General features: G+C 38.8%; 1 protein-coding gene across 2 annotated transcripts; it reads right to left on the reverse strand.

Moving 5' to 3' along the window:
• Nucleotides 1–326: 326 nt before the first annotated feature.
• LOC118335188 (nucleolar protein 9) lies at nt 327–8,291 on the reverse strand. Of its 2 annotated transcripts, XM_035671406.1 has the most exons (12): nt 8,210–8,291; nt 7,189–7,496; nt 6,008–6,244; nt 5,688–5,885; nt 4,459–4,566; nt 2,905–3,046; nt 2,625–2,817; nt 2,383–2,523; nt 2,078–2,197; nt 1,712–1,924; nt 673–778; nt 412–566 (listed from the first exon to the last, which is right to left on the reverse strand). In XM_035671406.1, exons 2-12 carry the CDS (start codon nt 7,421–7,423, stop codon nt 412–414), a joined length of 1,848 nt encoding a protein of 615 aa, XP_035527299.1. In that variant the 5' UTR covers nt 7,424–7,496; nt 8,210–8,291. The 2 variants fall into 2 exon arrangements, with proteins under 2 accessions (XP_035527301.1, XP_035527299.1); XM_035671408.1 differs by lacking the exon at nt 8,210–8,291 and having other exon boundaries at nt 327–566; nt 7,189–7,423.
• Nucleotides 8,292–15,542: the final 7,251 nt, after the last annotated feature.

Raw genomic sequence — 15,542 nt, forward strand, 5'->3', positions numbered from 1 at the left:
ATGTCAAAGTATCCTTGAGCAAGATACTGAACCCCTAATTGCTCCCGATGTCGTGTATCGGTGTGTGAATGTGTATGAATGCATTAGTTTCTTTTCAATGGTGAATGTGTATGAAAAGGGTGAATGTGGCACTTTGAGTGGTCAGAAGACTAGAAAGGCGCTGTACATGTACATGTCCATTTACCATTTACAAGACTAAAGAATAAACATTACACTAGCACCCCCCAGTGGCCATGTTGCTCCTTACATCAAATACCACAAATGTGCATTGCCATTCTTTGGGATCCCAGCTCTTGTTGAGGAGTTTAAAAAAAATCCAACACAAATGAAGAATATTTTCTTCTTTATTCTTTTTTTTTTTATTCAATTACAAATCAAAAAATACTAACAGATTATTTAAGTAAGTATTTTTCACTCAAGAATGTCACTGAAGAGCTTCCGTTTCTTGGACTCGCCAGTCTGTATTTCCTGCCAGTGGGCTTTTCTGTGGATGAAGTGGGAGAGGGCAAATTTGGCCCACACGTGACGAGCAAACTGATCTGACCTCAGCTGGCTTTCACTCCCCACTGGAAGGGAAGGAGAGATGGGGAAGGAAGCCATTAATGGGGATGTGAACTACAGGCAATGTGTAAAACAAACAAACCAAAAAGCATTTGTGCAATGATATATTACCTAGTTCCTGTGCAATGCTCTGCCTGTGACTGACTGAAGCGCTGTTCCAAATGGCTTCCAACACCCGACTGCCCAACCTGGAGCAGGCCATGCGCACATACTGACCCTGGGAAGGAAAAAAGTGGGAGAAAGAGCGATGATACATGCAAAAATATGATCTGTCTAACATGAGACTTAACAAGTACACAGCCAAAAACAGTGAGATTTTCATAATTTTCTGTCAACAGAAATCTTCATTTCCTCGCATACTATCACACATAGAGGACTTGAGTACAGGGGAACACAATTACAATGACATGAGAGTTATTACATAATACACTTTAAACCTTGACAACAAGAGGTCAGAATCAAGATTATTCAATTTAAAAAATCTTGTAAACTAAAAATAATACAGCTTCTGCAGTTTCTTGTTGATAGCTATCCAAAGTGTTGACAAGAACAAAAATGTGTGTTGATGTATGTGAACGAAAAGAAGAAAAAGATCATGTAAACGAGTGGAGACTTCCTGGTGAAATATGCTTTTAATGCTTTTTGTTATATACAATATTGCAATGTTTCATTTTATGTGACTTCCAACTACCAGGCGAGCTACCCGGGTATTTTGGATATTTTTGATACATCTGATGCATTACTGTCTCTCTACTTCTATATATTTCTATATTATATTTATGCATGAGTTTTCATTGTGTACTGGTGTTAAGTGTTGTGAGATGTTTATCACCCTGGGTGAAAAATCATAAATATTGAATAAATATTAAATACTGATATTAAATCGTTTTTCAAAAACCTACTGTCCTTATGTAAACATTTAAAGAGAGCCACAAGACATACTGTTGAGAAATATTATGTTTGAAGGCGGTCAACAAAGCCCATTAAAAGACCAAAATCAACTATATTCTGGTTTGTCTCTCAGTACTTTCCAATCTCCCCACCCTTTCTGTGGCTCCAGGCCAATTTGTTCCCACTGAGGACATAAAAAAAACACTCACAAAAGTATACTTTCATTTAAAAAAACAAAAAAAAAAACAACAACTCGTACCTCCAGTCTCTTGAGGATCTTGCCTCTTCCCTTGTCGCTGGATGTGGTGATGAGGGCCTGGAGTACGTGGCTGCCTGCGGGGTCAGAAGCCATCGTAAGGAGGTCAGCGGGGGTCAGAGTACGCAGGCTGCTGAGGAGGAGTGAGCGCTCCTTGAACCTGGCCAGCGCCTGGACCAGCCGGGAGCCGTGGTAACAGATGGAGGACAGCGGGACCTACAAATGATCAGGAAGACCACAGCTGTACCTCACTGACTCTGCAAATCAATGTTCAGTTGCAACGGGCTGCTTGTAATTAAAACTATAAAGGAGAGGCTACAATTAAATCCAGCTACAAATGATTTGATTGGACTTCTCTCAGTTGTTTACCTCCGTCTGTGTGTTGCCCTCTGCTGTGTCAGAGTGGTAATACACCTCATAGGTGATCAGGGACATGAAGAGAGGGAGGCAGTTAACGTGTCGAGAGCCGGGCTCAGCACAGTGGAACGCCTGGGAGGCAACGTATCAACAGGGTTTCCATTAGCCACAAATCAAACAGTAAGTAGTTTTTATCGTGGTGTTATGTACTTTTGATTTCAGTCATAAAGAAGGAGAAATAAATAGAAACAAGGGTGTTGTTCTGTTGATTTATGACCCATGTGGACTGTTACATCTCAACACTCTTTGGTGCTTACATGGAGGAGGCACTTCATCAGCTCTTCTTGTCTCTCCTCGCCTTCTGCACAGCTCTCCGCCAGCTGGACAATCACACCCATGTGACCTGCGGCCAAGATGGCCTCCACGCCTTGAATCAGCTCATCAAACAACCTCAGGAACTGCAGAGAAATAAAGAGAGAGAGAATGGAGTCATCCTTGCGATGCCAAACAATTCTGACTTTTATCCCGCACCGTGTGACACACGGACATTATGACCAACCATTTTGTATTTGGCTGAGGCTGCAGTCAGCCTCTGTACGGGGAAGTTGGCGATGGGATGGAGGGCCAAGTCCACCAGCTGGCCCTTGAGGTGGTTCTTGTAAAGGTCACGGAGAAGAGACTTGTGGGACAGCTGTATGATGGTTTCAATGAGGCGGCTGGAAGCCTGGTCCTTGAGAAAGACCAGAAGTGGACTAAAAGGAATGCAAAAAACAAAAGCAGCAGTTACACAACATTTTATGTAACTGCAAAAAGAAAACAACACGAGAGTCGTCTCTGACCTAACTCCTGGAGCGGCACTGCGACTTGTCAGGTACTCCATGATGCGTTTGAGGAGCTGTTTGCAGAGTTTGGGTCGTTTTCTGTGACACACAGTCAACATGGTTTGGAAGACTGCACTGGCAACAGCATCTGTCACACTTACTATAAAGGAAAGAGACACAATGGGAGAGAAAATGCTCTTTAAACCTTCTGCCAATTTAAAGGTGTCCTGTGACAAACATAAGATATGACATTCAGTGTTTCTCACCATCTGTAAGGCCTAATAAACATGTTGAATGAATGTATTTCCCTCTAGAGCTTCTACAACCAATAAATCTGCCATGCATATATTACCGCATTGCAGGTATATCAGTGAGAGTGTATATGTTGGTAGATAAGTATCAAGAATGTGCAGTACAGAAATGTCAAACTACTGTATGTAAATTGTCAGTCTCAGTATGTATCAAACCAATTAAAGGGATCTGTACCAAGCCTGTTTATGTTATGTGTTTACAATATAAATATTAGTATTAGCTGACTTATGATGAACAGATAATTAACTCTAAGCAGATATGTATGGCCTCTGAGACAGATGATTTATTTCAGACTGATATTTTTCTCATAATCACTAACCAAAAGCAGAAAACACCAACAGCCCTAGTTTACCTACATACTGCATGCATTTAGTGTCGCATTTGAACAGAATATACTTGATGATGGTTGTATAACTTTATTGGCCTATTTAGTTGCTCCGGCTGTGCCAGCCTCCATCACTTCTAAGGCAGACTGGAGGAGCTGCATCTCAGACGCACAGGTTCTCACTCTCTAGTTATTCAGACACTTCTGTTGACTAGACACTGTTCTGTTCAGTGTGTTCAAAAATGAGTTTGTGACTGTGCGGAGCAGAGCTCTGTTATAAGCCACTTAGGTTTCCCTGCAGTGTGTGCACTTGTCCCTATGTTATTCATTGACTATTTAACTTTGTTTTGATCTTAAACCCACAAGGTTGGAGAGATCATATAAATTCTAAACACAATCTCGACAGCGTTCTATTCAGAAAAGCTGCCCTTGAGCACTTCCACTTTGACTCTCCTGAGAGTCCTCACTTGCATTTAGCGGGCTTTAATGTTTTTGTGATTACAAGAAAAATGTCAGAGCAGTCAGTAGAATACAAGAGGAGGGAGACAGCGCTGCTGACAGTGTTTGTCTGACACATTATTTGAAATCCCCCTTAAAAAGATCATGGGGCATACATTTCAAACCACAGCTAAAACTAAACAGAAAGGGGTTTCTGAAACTAGTAACAATTATTTAAATAAATATGGAAAAACTAAACCTAAATTAAAGCCTAATACAGTCAATTTAAGACAGAAAGTGTGACATTTTAGGATATTTACTGTTTACACCTCAGAACAAATTATATGTATATACAGGTATTTTTTAAGTTAAAATAAATAAATAAAGACAATACCCTTTGCTTTACAATATTAGCATTTTCCATCTGTGATAAAATTTATTTTTGCAACAACTACAACAAAGATACGTGTGCTTGTGTATGAAGAGAGATATCTCACAATTAACGTTGTCCATCAAGGTCTCCGTAAGGTTTTTCAGCTCGTACCAAAAAGACGTGGGAATCTCAAAATCTGTCAGCTGGGGGACAACGTTGCGTTCTTTTGCACCTAGAAACAAACAATAATAACAAAAGATGACATAAATACAAGCTAAAAGCAACAAACTTCGGTGTGTAGAAGTCCTGACACACACGCCCGACCTCAAAGAACTCCCAGTGACGGGAAGAAAATAAAGCTTTTGATCTGCTGGCTTTCATGTGGTGATGAAGCACGCAGAGTGGGTGAAATCACTTATTTTCTAGCAGCTGAGACAGCGCTCTCTCGGTCTGCTAAGGGCCGACTAGTGCCAACGTTGCCAGACACTGGGCAATGTAGGGTCACAGACATTCACCACCAACAACAACAACAACAGCTTGACGTGTGATATTGCGGGGAGGTCGTGGAGGGAGAGACGTGAGGCAAAGAAGCTGCATTAGGTGGAAGTAAAAGGTGCATGTCAGTGTTCTGAAAACAAAAGGAAGTTATTAAAAGGTATATAAAAGGTTTTGTAGTTTGGCTGCTGGTTTTGGCCACTTATCAACACAGGCAGCAGTTGGAGCTGCAGCAGCAACTGTGAGTCAGAACTCTGAAAACTGAAGACACAGATATGATGCACACATTTTTAGACTCAGTGTGACTTATACTTTCCGGGAATATATTATCTCCAATGTCCATCAAAAATAATTGCCCATAAATCTGCACAAAAATCAGAGAAAAAAATACGCTCCTTATAACTCCGGAACTTGAGCCTGAGAATCATTACATTTTTAAGTTTTCTTCAGTATCAGTGATCCAGTGACAGATGTCCGTACATCCATATGTACACTGCAAACAGGAAGTTCTAATAGCTAATTCAGCATACTTTCTATGATGCCAATTTGTTGATGCCAAATATAAACAACAAAAAACAGAGCTCAAGTTGTAGCCCAAAGCTAACCGACTAAACCCATGGCAACATTTTCTGGTTATATCCCCCAAAGCCATCAAATTATTGGAACCGTAGGATTATATACCAAATAGAAGTGAGACAAACAACAAGAACGAGTGCCTAAATCTGTTCATACTTTAACTGAAGCTCAGAAGTTAGAAGTTCCCATAATTGGGGGGTTTGGCTGGAGGCGCAGTTGTCCTTTGACTTTGAAAATCCCTGTGTTAGGCCAAGCAGTGAATTTGTGTGTGTGTGTGTGTACCTGGACGGGTTTCAGTGCGGGGCGGTCCCACACAGCCTGCCAGCACATGCAAGAGTGTGCGGACTACGTGTGAGCCATGAACATGTTTGATGAACTCTGCAATGTTGTCTCTCACCACCTGACTTAAAGACAACACCTGGGCCTCCAACACCCCACAACTCTCTTCCTCTTCTTCTGCGGGCGCCTCCTTCTGTGACTCTAAAATGAATGGATACAGAAGAGTTATTACTGTTGGTATTGTGTGATTTTATCTATTTACTACAAGGCATTCATACACTGATGAGCAGTCTACCACTCAGAAATTAAACATGCAGTATTACCCATCAATTTGGACATCTGTCTGACGGCGCTTTCCACTACATGGCCACCGCACCGGTCGCAAGAAACTGTCTTTAACTCGGCCCCCGATTCTCCTCCCAGTTCAGCCAGCACCTCGCCCACCTGGTCAGGACTGGACAGTGGGAGCAGCCGCTGCAGAGTTATGCTTCCAGTCCGGTCCATCGCAACCAGGGTCGCTTTACCTTTAACTTCTGTGAGGACATTCTCCACAAACATCTCTACATGAGAGGGGACACAGTAAGAAGAGATTATACACAGTTAGAAATGGAGCATTTGATATTTAATGACAAATAATAAGAAAAAATAGAAATGAGAAAGTTTGACAGTGGTACTATTTTGGTAAAATGTATTGATTATATTTGAAAATAATCAGCTAATTAATATGAAAGTAATTGTTAGCTGTTTAGTGTTTTATTGATTACTGTGTAGGTACCTGAGTTTTGAGACTGACTGGACATTTCAGAACTTGACAGTATTTAATTCACATTTCAGCCTGTAACAAAAGAATTTTCAGCATGTTTAATTCCCAGCTCTAGTAAGAAGGGTAAAAAGACGCCGCAATTCATGCACACTGAGCCTGGATAATATATTCTTACTTATTGCTTCTGACTTGTAATAAAATCAGATTTTTTAAGTATGAATGAATCCTGCTTTACTGTTATATTAAACAATGATTAATGTCTGATTTAATTTAATCTTCGATTTAAATGAGATGCGGGGCTGCAGCTGACTTTTGTTTTTATAATAGGTTTTTTTTGTCCAACCAGTTCCCCAAAGATCTTTATTTCACTGTGCTGTGAGACAAAGAAAAAGCAGGAAATCACTTTTATGAAACTGAACCCATAAATATTATGAATTTTACTTGAAATATAACTCAAATGATCAGTCAGTCGTGAAAATGGTTGCCCATTAATTATTGTTTTAAACTTCACCCGGGCGAACTGGCAGGGGATTTTCCATACCCCAACAGACATCACAATGCTAATATCGGAAGATGGCTTTATCATTTTCTTTTCCCCATATAATGCCGTTAAAAAGCACAAATTTTATTCTAATATGTTGGTGTACTAGTGTAATGCGCCTTTCCACTGCTGCACATTCCCAACTAATCATCTTCCATTCCTCTGCTTGCTCAGATCTCCAGAAAAATAATCCCTCTCACCTTTCTCCTCATTATCTTCAAAGCCTTCACTGAGTCGCTCCCCGACTCTGCGGAAATAGCCCACACTCAAGGCGTCCAGACGCTGCCTTCCACCGTCTGCCTGACCCTTTTCTCCTTCTTCACCTCCCCTCCTCTTCCTCTCTCCTCCTTCTCCTCCTTCTCCATCTTCACCAGGGTGTCTCCTCTTCTTTCCTCCCCCTTTCTGTGGCTTCCTCTCCTCTGCTTTTGCCAGCATAGCTCGGACCTTCCAGCATGCAGGTTACAAGCAGAATGACTTCTTAAAGAGGAGGCTCAGTTTGATCTTCAGGCTGAAATAGGGAACAGGTAAGGGGGATTAGTAGTGTTAGGTGTTACTAAAATACTGGGATGTGATGCAAATGTCTTTTATTTATAATTTTATTCAAAATTATGAATTAGTAAAAGCCTGCCTGTATTTGATAAAAATCACACAAAACAAACTTTTTTTAATGTCACATATAAATGAAACTACACTAACTAAAACTGCTGCCAAATGTGGAAAAACTGGCATTACATTAGAGGAAACCCTTCTAAATAATAAATTTTAGATTTTAAAAAAATAAAGAATTGTATTTTCTGTTTCTGTTGCGTATGGCAGTACTAATTGTTGTGTTTTCGATCTGCCAATCCTTTGGTGTGGAGAAATTCTATGGAAACAAAGGGATATGTATTTGTTAGGTAACAGCAATGTGTGCCGAATTCACCTCTAGCTACTAATGATTCAGAAAATGTCATAAGTCATCTTATACGAGGTCAATATAGTTGTCGATAAGCTGTGAGGCGTTATATTGACATATACTGGAGAAGGACTTTGGCTAAAAGACCATCTCTACTCAAGACTCCCTGCACGAGAGCTGTAACACAAACTAGCTCGATGTTTTCTGTGGACATTTTTAACAAACTCGTGAGAAACATTTAACTGACACATTCGGTTCAATCTGTACAAAATATTAACTGATACAGAATGAATTTATTGACGGTAAGAAAATGCACTTTAACTCACGTGTGAGATGTGTAGTCCTGACAGAGGCGGTGTGTTGTGGACGCGTACTGATGACGTAGTACTGGGCGGTGCCTACTGACTACCGGGCAGGTTTTTCTGGAGGCCCAAAATTTGCCTTTGTTTTTTGGAAATACTTGCCATGTATTTCTTTATTTTTAATAAAAAATATACTGAATCACTTATGGGCGCCCATTACTTTCCCCCCATTCCCCACAAACAAAGAAATACCACCCTAATGTTCCCCTAAACAGTTTACATTATCATGCCCTTCGAAATTCCACACTAGTTATAGTTATAAACTTAGTTATGTCTGTAATTACTCTCAAAAATTAAATTAGGATTTTAGATGTGCAACTACATAACAAGTGGTGGTTTCTAAATGCTACTCAAAATAGCATGCAGCTATAGTGTCCTGTTTCTTGGACATATTAAGGCTACAGTAGTGGCTGTGCTCCTCCACATATCTGCAATGTACTTCTTGAGAAAATGACTAATTACACTAAATACACTGAACTCTAATTACACTGAACAGTGCTTAAACATGCATGTGATTATGTAATAAACAGAAAATAGTAAAAATAGATGCATTGTTTTATGCTAATTATTTGGTGGTATATATAAAATATGATGTATTTTTCTGCCTAAGATAATAGCACATTAAGGGCTTTTACTAATACAAAAAACTGATATCAGTATTGATATTGATTATGCTGACCCTGGTATTACTTTGTGATATCACCTCCATTGATCATTGCTGTGCTGTTATAAAGTGCACTGAGCTTTGGTTGTAACCACCGGAGGGCAGCATGGTTACTTCAGGAAAATAACCATGCTGCCCTGCCCTTCGGAAGGAAGGAAGCAATAACCACCTCACCTCCCTCAAATCAAATCAGTGTATGTGTTAACAATCAGAGGTATGGACTTGAGCCCAAGGCATGTAACTCAATCAAAAAATGTACTGAAAGTAGTAGTTCTAGTGATTCTTGACTTTCTCAGGGCCTTTCATGTGAAAAACCTCCCCTAAGCAAAAAGCAAAAAAACTTGGTGTGCCAGCTGTATATTCCTTGGGAAATAAACAGCCATTTTTCAATTTATATGCATACTCGAAGGCCACCAGCATGTGTTTTTATGAGCTTTTTAATGCATGATTATACAATTGTGGTAGGATTTAATTTAAGTGACAGAAAAAAGAGCGGTAACAGAATGAGAGTCTGTGCTGGTACTCTCACTGAATGAAAACATTTCATTTCATGGTTAATAGAATTTCCAGCAAGAAGAATTTGGTCCAAAAATCAATTAGAGTGCTCTATTGATTCTATTCATTCGGTTAGAATAGTTACATGCTCCCCATCTCCTTCTCTTCGTCTTTGGTTGAGCTTTGTTGTTGTTTTTGCCTGTACAATCATTTTACAAGGCAGTACTCCCCCTCATGTTTTCCCAACCTGATGGCTTTATTGTTAAAGTCAGTGGCACATACTTTGTTTAATGCTAAAAACAGACTACATTTTTTTCATGTACAGTTTTAGACACCAAACCAACACATTTCTCTAATTTTATTTATGACTAAATGATGGTATGTATCTGCTCTGTTGCTATTTACATCTGAAAAACTATTTAAAATTAGATTTAAGACACACAATCTTAAGTGCAGGACTTTGCACCTATGACTTGCTTTTGACTTGCGAAATAATGTCCCCTCTGTAACAATAATGACAGCATTATATGAGATGTGACATACCCCTGGTTACAGTCAATGCTTGGGTGTGTAGTTAAATTAATCAGAGGTGAGGCAAGTTGAGATGTTATCATTTCATCAGAGTGGAAACAAGTGACATGTAATACTTTCCACAAGCTGCAAGATAGATAGATAGATAGATAGATAGATAGATAAGATAGATAGATTAGATAGATAGATAGGATAGATGAGATAGATAGATAGATAGATACTTTTTTATCCCGAGGGAAATTCAAGAGGAGAAGAAAGTGGAATATCTTATAAAGTGAATGTGCAACACTTTTTAACATCTTTCTCCAATGTACACTAAGGCTATAGGGATTAATTAGATCTACACTGATTACAAAGAGGGAGATAAATATAAGTAGATGATTTTAGCCATGCTTGTCCCATGGCTCTGGGGACTGCAGTGTCAATCTGTTGGTCTGTTGGTCCACACTGAAGTATCTCAACAACTAATTGAACAGATTACCTACTGAATTGATACAGATAATTATGTCCCCTCAGGGTGACTTGTAACCAAAACATTTGGTGATAAAAGATCGAACACTGTTTCATCCTATACATGCAGGTCAAAGTTTAATTTGTCATGTAATGGGAGTGAAGCCTGCGAGCTAGTTCAGGGAGCAACTCGAGGCTGCGCTGATATACACACATGACATGCCTCATCCATAACCCCTAACCCAAGCACACCCTTCCAATCTGGCGGTCTATTTAAACTGCACAATTTCCAGCTCTCCCTCTGCTCTGTCAATGTGCTGCTGCTCTGTAAGCTATTGCTGCCTGGCTGCGCTGTAAGCCCCACCACCCACCCCCGCATCCACCTGTAGGCTCGACTGGGGGTTTTAGGTATTGCTCATCACTCCCCAATATCTCCTATGTAAACATATCTATGGGAAATGATGAGGTCGGGCCATAAGATGCCAAAATCTAAATATGCCTATAGTGTGTAATAAAACATTTCAAACGTGAGTTGGCTAACTAACTGTGTTTTATGACTAAATACCTCATTCTCAGCATGTAGCCTATTTTGTGTTTGAGTGCTAATTAGCACATGTTTACATGCTAAAATCCTGAAATTAAGGATGGAAACATTGCGTCACATCAAGGCATGTTAGCATTGTCATTGTGAGCATGTTAGCCTGCTGACGTTAGCATTTAGTTCAAGTTCAAGATGTGTTATGTCATATGCAACAAATAAAAGCAAGTTTTCCTCTGTGAAATGAAAATTCTTTCTTTGCTGTCCGCCCCTGATACAGACGCATTTAAATACAAATAGTAAAATACAATAGTAACAAAAAAAACCACAAATATTACCCCAATAATAGAAAGTCAAAAACACAATATTACAATAAGTACAGTAAGTAAAAAAAATAAAAAACTCAATATTACAGTAATTTTAAAAGTGTCAATGTGCAGTGTTCAAAGCAATGCTGTGCCTAAATGCAACCTAATAGAGCTGCAAGCATGATTGTAGACTCTTAGTCTGGTTAAACACAGCTGCAGTGCAGTATAAGAAAACTGTAATGCTTTGCACAGACAATATGGAGAGAGAAAAAGCTGTGAATAAAATGTACAGTATTAAACAAATAAATTAATAAATCTTTTAGTAAATACTTCTCGGGAAAGAACATATTTCCTATCTAAAATGTGTTCAGAAAACCCATTGCTTTGACTTTAATACACAGAGGAGAAACTGAATCTTACATGCTCAAGACTTTTTTTAATAGCGAGGATGAGGGGTTTAGAGAGCAGAGGCAGAGCAACAGATGAATTATTTGTTCAGCAGCAGAGCTCCCGTTGGCTTTGTCTGTTGTTGTTCATCTCCAGAGCAACTGCAGTGCATGAATCAGCCCCGGCAGCAAACTGTGAATGAACACTGCAATTGATTAAGACTTTAAGAGTCACATAGGCGTACACACATTTCATCACACCGTTGCTCTTGATGTCACGGACTGAACCTTGTTATGAATCACACAAATCTGAGCAGCAGCAGTGGCGAAAGCATCCATGACATTTCTCTTTAAACGTTCTCTGGTTTGGCTGCCTGTAAAGATAAAATCTTTTGTTAGGAAATAGCTTAGTCATAACAGTCATGAAAATATTATTGCAAATGCTTTGATCTTTTGACATTTCATTCACTGCCCTTAATAACAAACAGTTTACATTAGATCATAAACTGAAAATCTGCTGTTAAATAAACACATTGGGAAATAATTTGCTGTTTTGAGAGTTAGAGGAAGAAGATTGGAACCACATTCACGTCGGTCTAATAAATATGAAGCTACAGCGAGGAGAGCGTTAGCTGTAGCTTAGCTTAAAGACTGGAAGGAGGGGGAAACAGCTAGCTCTCTAGCTCTTGCTAATTTACATGTTGTATCGTGTGTTTAATTTGTATTTGTGTTGTGGTTTTATGGGAGGTTATGTGCTGGGCTATTTTAGGTTATTTCTAATTGTTTCCCCTTTGTCCCAGTCTTTACGTTAAGTATCTATTTTAATTGTTAGCTAAGAGTTAGAAATAGCCACAAAAAAAGTTTTTTATTTTTCATTGTTTTTGTACAAACAAAATACGTGTTAATTAGTGCGCTACAGGTGCTGATAGGCAGAGCACATTGAATGGTTAAACCACAGGGTCACGTCGCCTTTGTTGCATGCGATACCCCTCTCTCTTCCCCGTTTCCTGTCTGCCTCTGCTTTTCAATAAAGGCAAAAAAGCCCAAAATTAGTCAAAAGAATTAAAGTGCTGATGTGAGATGTGTGTTTATCTTCAGACCGAGGAACACAAGCTGTTTCCTCCTGCTACCAGTCTTTATGTTAAGCTATGGTAACCGGTTAATGGCTGGTACTTCAATAAATGTACAGACATTAAAATTGTATAAATCTTCTCATCCAACTCCCATCAGGAAAGCAAAATAATTAATAATAAATTATTGATTATATTAATAATACAAATATTTTTTGCAAAATGTCAAACTTTTCCTTTTACTGTATGGACATTAAGTTTGTGCTGTTTCCACCCACTGCATTCCAAACAGATCATTTCATTGTGTGTGTTGTGCCTCTGTGTGCCTTTTTGATCGTTATAAGTGACAGTAAAGGTCAGAGGAACTTGGTTATTATTTAACAGAGACGTGTCAATACAACACATACCAGAAATATTCTCACTGACACTCCTTGACACAGGGACAAAGATTGGTGCTCCGATATTTTGACCAAATACAACAAACAGCAGCAATGAATGCCTTTATTTTATTCTTCACTTGTTCTTAGTGAAATTTAGGAAGTTAGGAAGTTTCCTTTGGCCGCTGGCTGTGTGGTTTCCCACGTACAGTGTGAGCTCGAGGACCCAGTCCCATCTGTTATGCTCAGATACTCAGCGAACCCAAGTCACCTTTATGTTTCCTCTCACGGCCACTGCTCTGCAGAAGCTGCGAATGTTGTTCATGTCATTTATCACACCAGTGTCAAGCCAGCAGGATGAACAATAAGACCGGTAAATGGTCTGCATTTTTCAAAATACAAATAGTTATGACAAAAATGTAATGTGTGGCTCTAAGCTACAATTCTCATAGTAAAATCTTTTTTACAAATAATACGGTGGCAAATTGACCAATAAATTCCTTAAGGTTACAGTATTGAAGGGGTTTCATTTCATGAAGGCATTATATTCCATTTAAACACCCCAGTAAGCCATAGCGAGCCACCATACACAACACATAAACCCCAGGAACTGGCACACCTGAAAGGAATCATTATTATTATTAATTACACCTGTGCTTTTCCTGTTAACTGACATGGAAAATTGGATCATTACCATTCACAACCACAACTACTCTTAGACAATGACTGATTACATCAGATATAAATAAATATACTGTAAGAATAGTTACATACATTTGCATCTGACTAAATTTTAGATTTTTACAGGCCAAGTCCTTTAAATATTCTGCATATATTTAATAAATGTATGTTAGTGGTGTCCTTGTTGTTGGTGCTCTGTTTATTCTGTTGCATTTTTTTTAATACCACCTTTCTTATGTTATCTAAAGGATACTTATATATAACCATAACCCACACTGTTTAAATCCATCAACAAACCCTAACCCTAACCCTAAACCAAAGTTTCTTCCCTCAGGTTGCCAGACTGGCTGAATAATCCACAATCCAAGACCTCAAAATACATACAGTACAAATACAGTCAACTCCAACCATTGTGTTGCTATTTAGATAGATATACTTTATACTTGATTGATTTTTTTTTTTTTACGTATTTGCATGTTATATACTACAGGGCTTGTAGCCACACTACCAGCATGGCTCCATGGATGGCGGTGTCAGTTGGTCCACTGCTTTGGTCCACACTGAATTACCTCCAAAACTATTAGATGGATTACCATGCAATTTTGTACAGACATTCATGGTCCCCCTTTGCTGATCCCCTGACTTTTTATCTAAAACCACCACGAGGTCAGAGCTTTCACTTATTTAATGAAATGTCTTGACAACTACTAGATGGATGTCAATGAAATTTGGTGACACTTATTGTCCCCAGAGGATTTTTTTAACTTGTTTACAAAATAATACATACTTAATAGGCTTCTTTTTTGACAAATTCAATGTTCAATGCTGATATTTGGTCATTGTTCTATTAGACAATTTACTGAAAAATTTACTTTACTTTACATTTACTTTTGTTCACATATGTAAACTAAATGCTGAGATATAGGCCTGCTGTGTATATCGTTTTAGCACACCTTCAAGAAGGCCAAAACCACCTTGGAAACCACTGCTCTAGCTAATGCCACTAGTTATATATTTTTTACACAATTTGATATGTATCAATAGCTATATAGCTATATACTATATCAATAGCTATATACAAAGCAAACCAAACAAATAAATGTAAAAAATGTAATGTAAAACTGAAATACAAACAAAAAAGGATTTTCAGTTGGATATATTTTTTTAAGGTACTGCTGCTGATACTGCAATGATGTAACCATTTAACACTGACTGGCAGTACAAGGCAGGTTTAGATACGATCAAGGCATCATCACCACTGATCAGAGATTACCTCATTATGATCTTCTGCCAAACCACTAAGTTTCTGATGCACTCATTCACATGGTCTGCTCTCATTGGTTGCTTGCAGAGTAACTATTCGTCACATGTTTTGTTTTTGCTGAGTAGATACTTTGGATTGATCAACAATATTAAATAACAAATACGTGCTCTAAACTTCGAAATCTGCTGCTGTGAAGTTTTCCTTTTTGGGCTTGTGGTCACATGGTTTAAATTTAGGACGGGAGTTTATCTGATCTGGTCAGATTGGGTTTGTCCTCTGAGGTTTTTTGTAAACTTACCAACAGAGGAGAACAGAAAGTGAAGAGGAAGTTAAACGTTTTCTACAGTGAGAATATTTAAGGGGCGATTCCTATTTAATGAGGTTCAACCTTAAATCCCCCCCATACACTAGACCTGCTCTATTAGAAAGTATCCTGAGATAACCTCTGTTATGATTTTTCTGCTATACAGATTTAATTAGATTGAATTTCCCTTCCCTCCACTGACGGATATCTGCTCCCACTCCCTTCCTGT

The sequence above is a fragment of the Morone saxatilis genome, unplaced genomic scaffold (genome assembly GCF_004916995.1).
Source record: "Morone saxatilis isolate NCDOM2014 unplaced genomic scaffold, NCSU_SB_2.0 Contig23, whole genome shotgun sequence".
Lineage (NCBI taxonomy): Eukaryota > Metazoa > Chordata > Actinopteri > Moronidae > Morone > Morone saxatilis.

Excerpts from the sequence above, each read along its gene's own strand:
- LOC118335188 (XM_035671408.1), bottom strand. The coding sequence starts at position 7,423 with ATGCTGGCAAAAGCAGAGGAGAGGAAGCCACAGAAAGGGGGAGGAAAG. Across the intron at positions 6,245-7,188 it reads TGAAGATAATGAGGAGAAAG|AGATGTTTGTGGAGAATGTC; the intron begins GTGAGAGGGATT and ends CCTCTCATGTAG. Across the intron at positions 779-1,711 it reads AGATCCTCAAGAGACTGGAG|GGTCAGTATGTGCGCATGGC; the intron begins GTACGAGTTGTT and ends TTTCCTTCCCAG.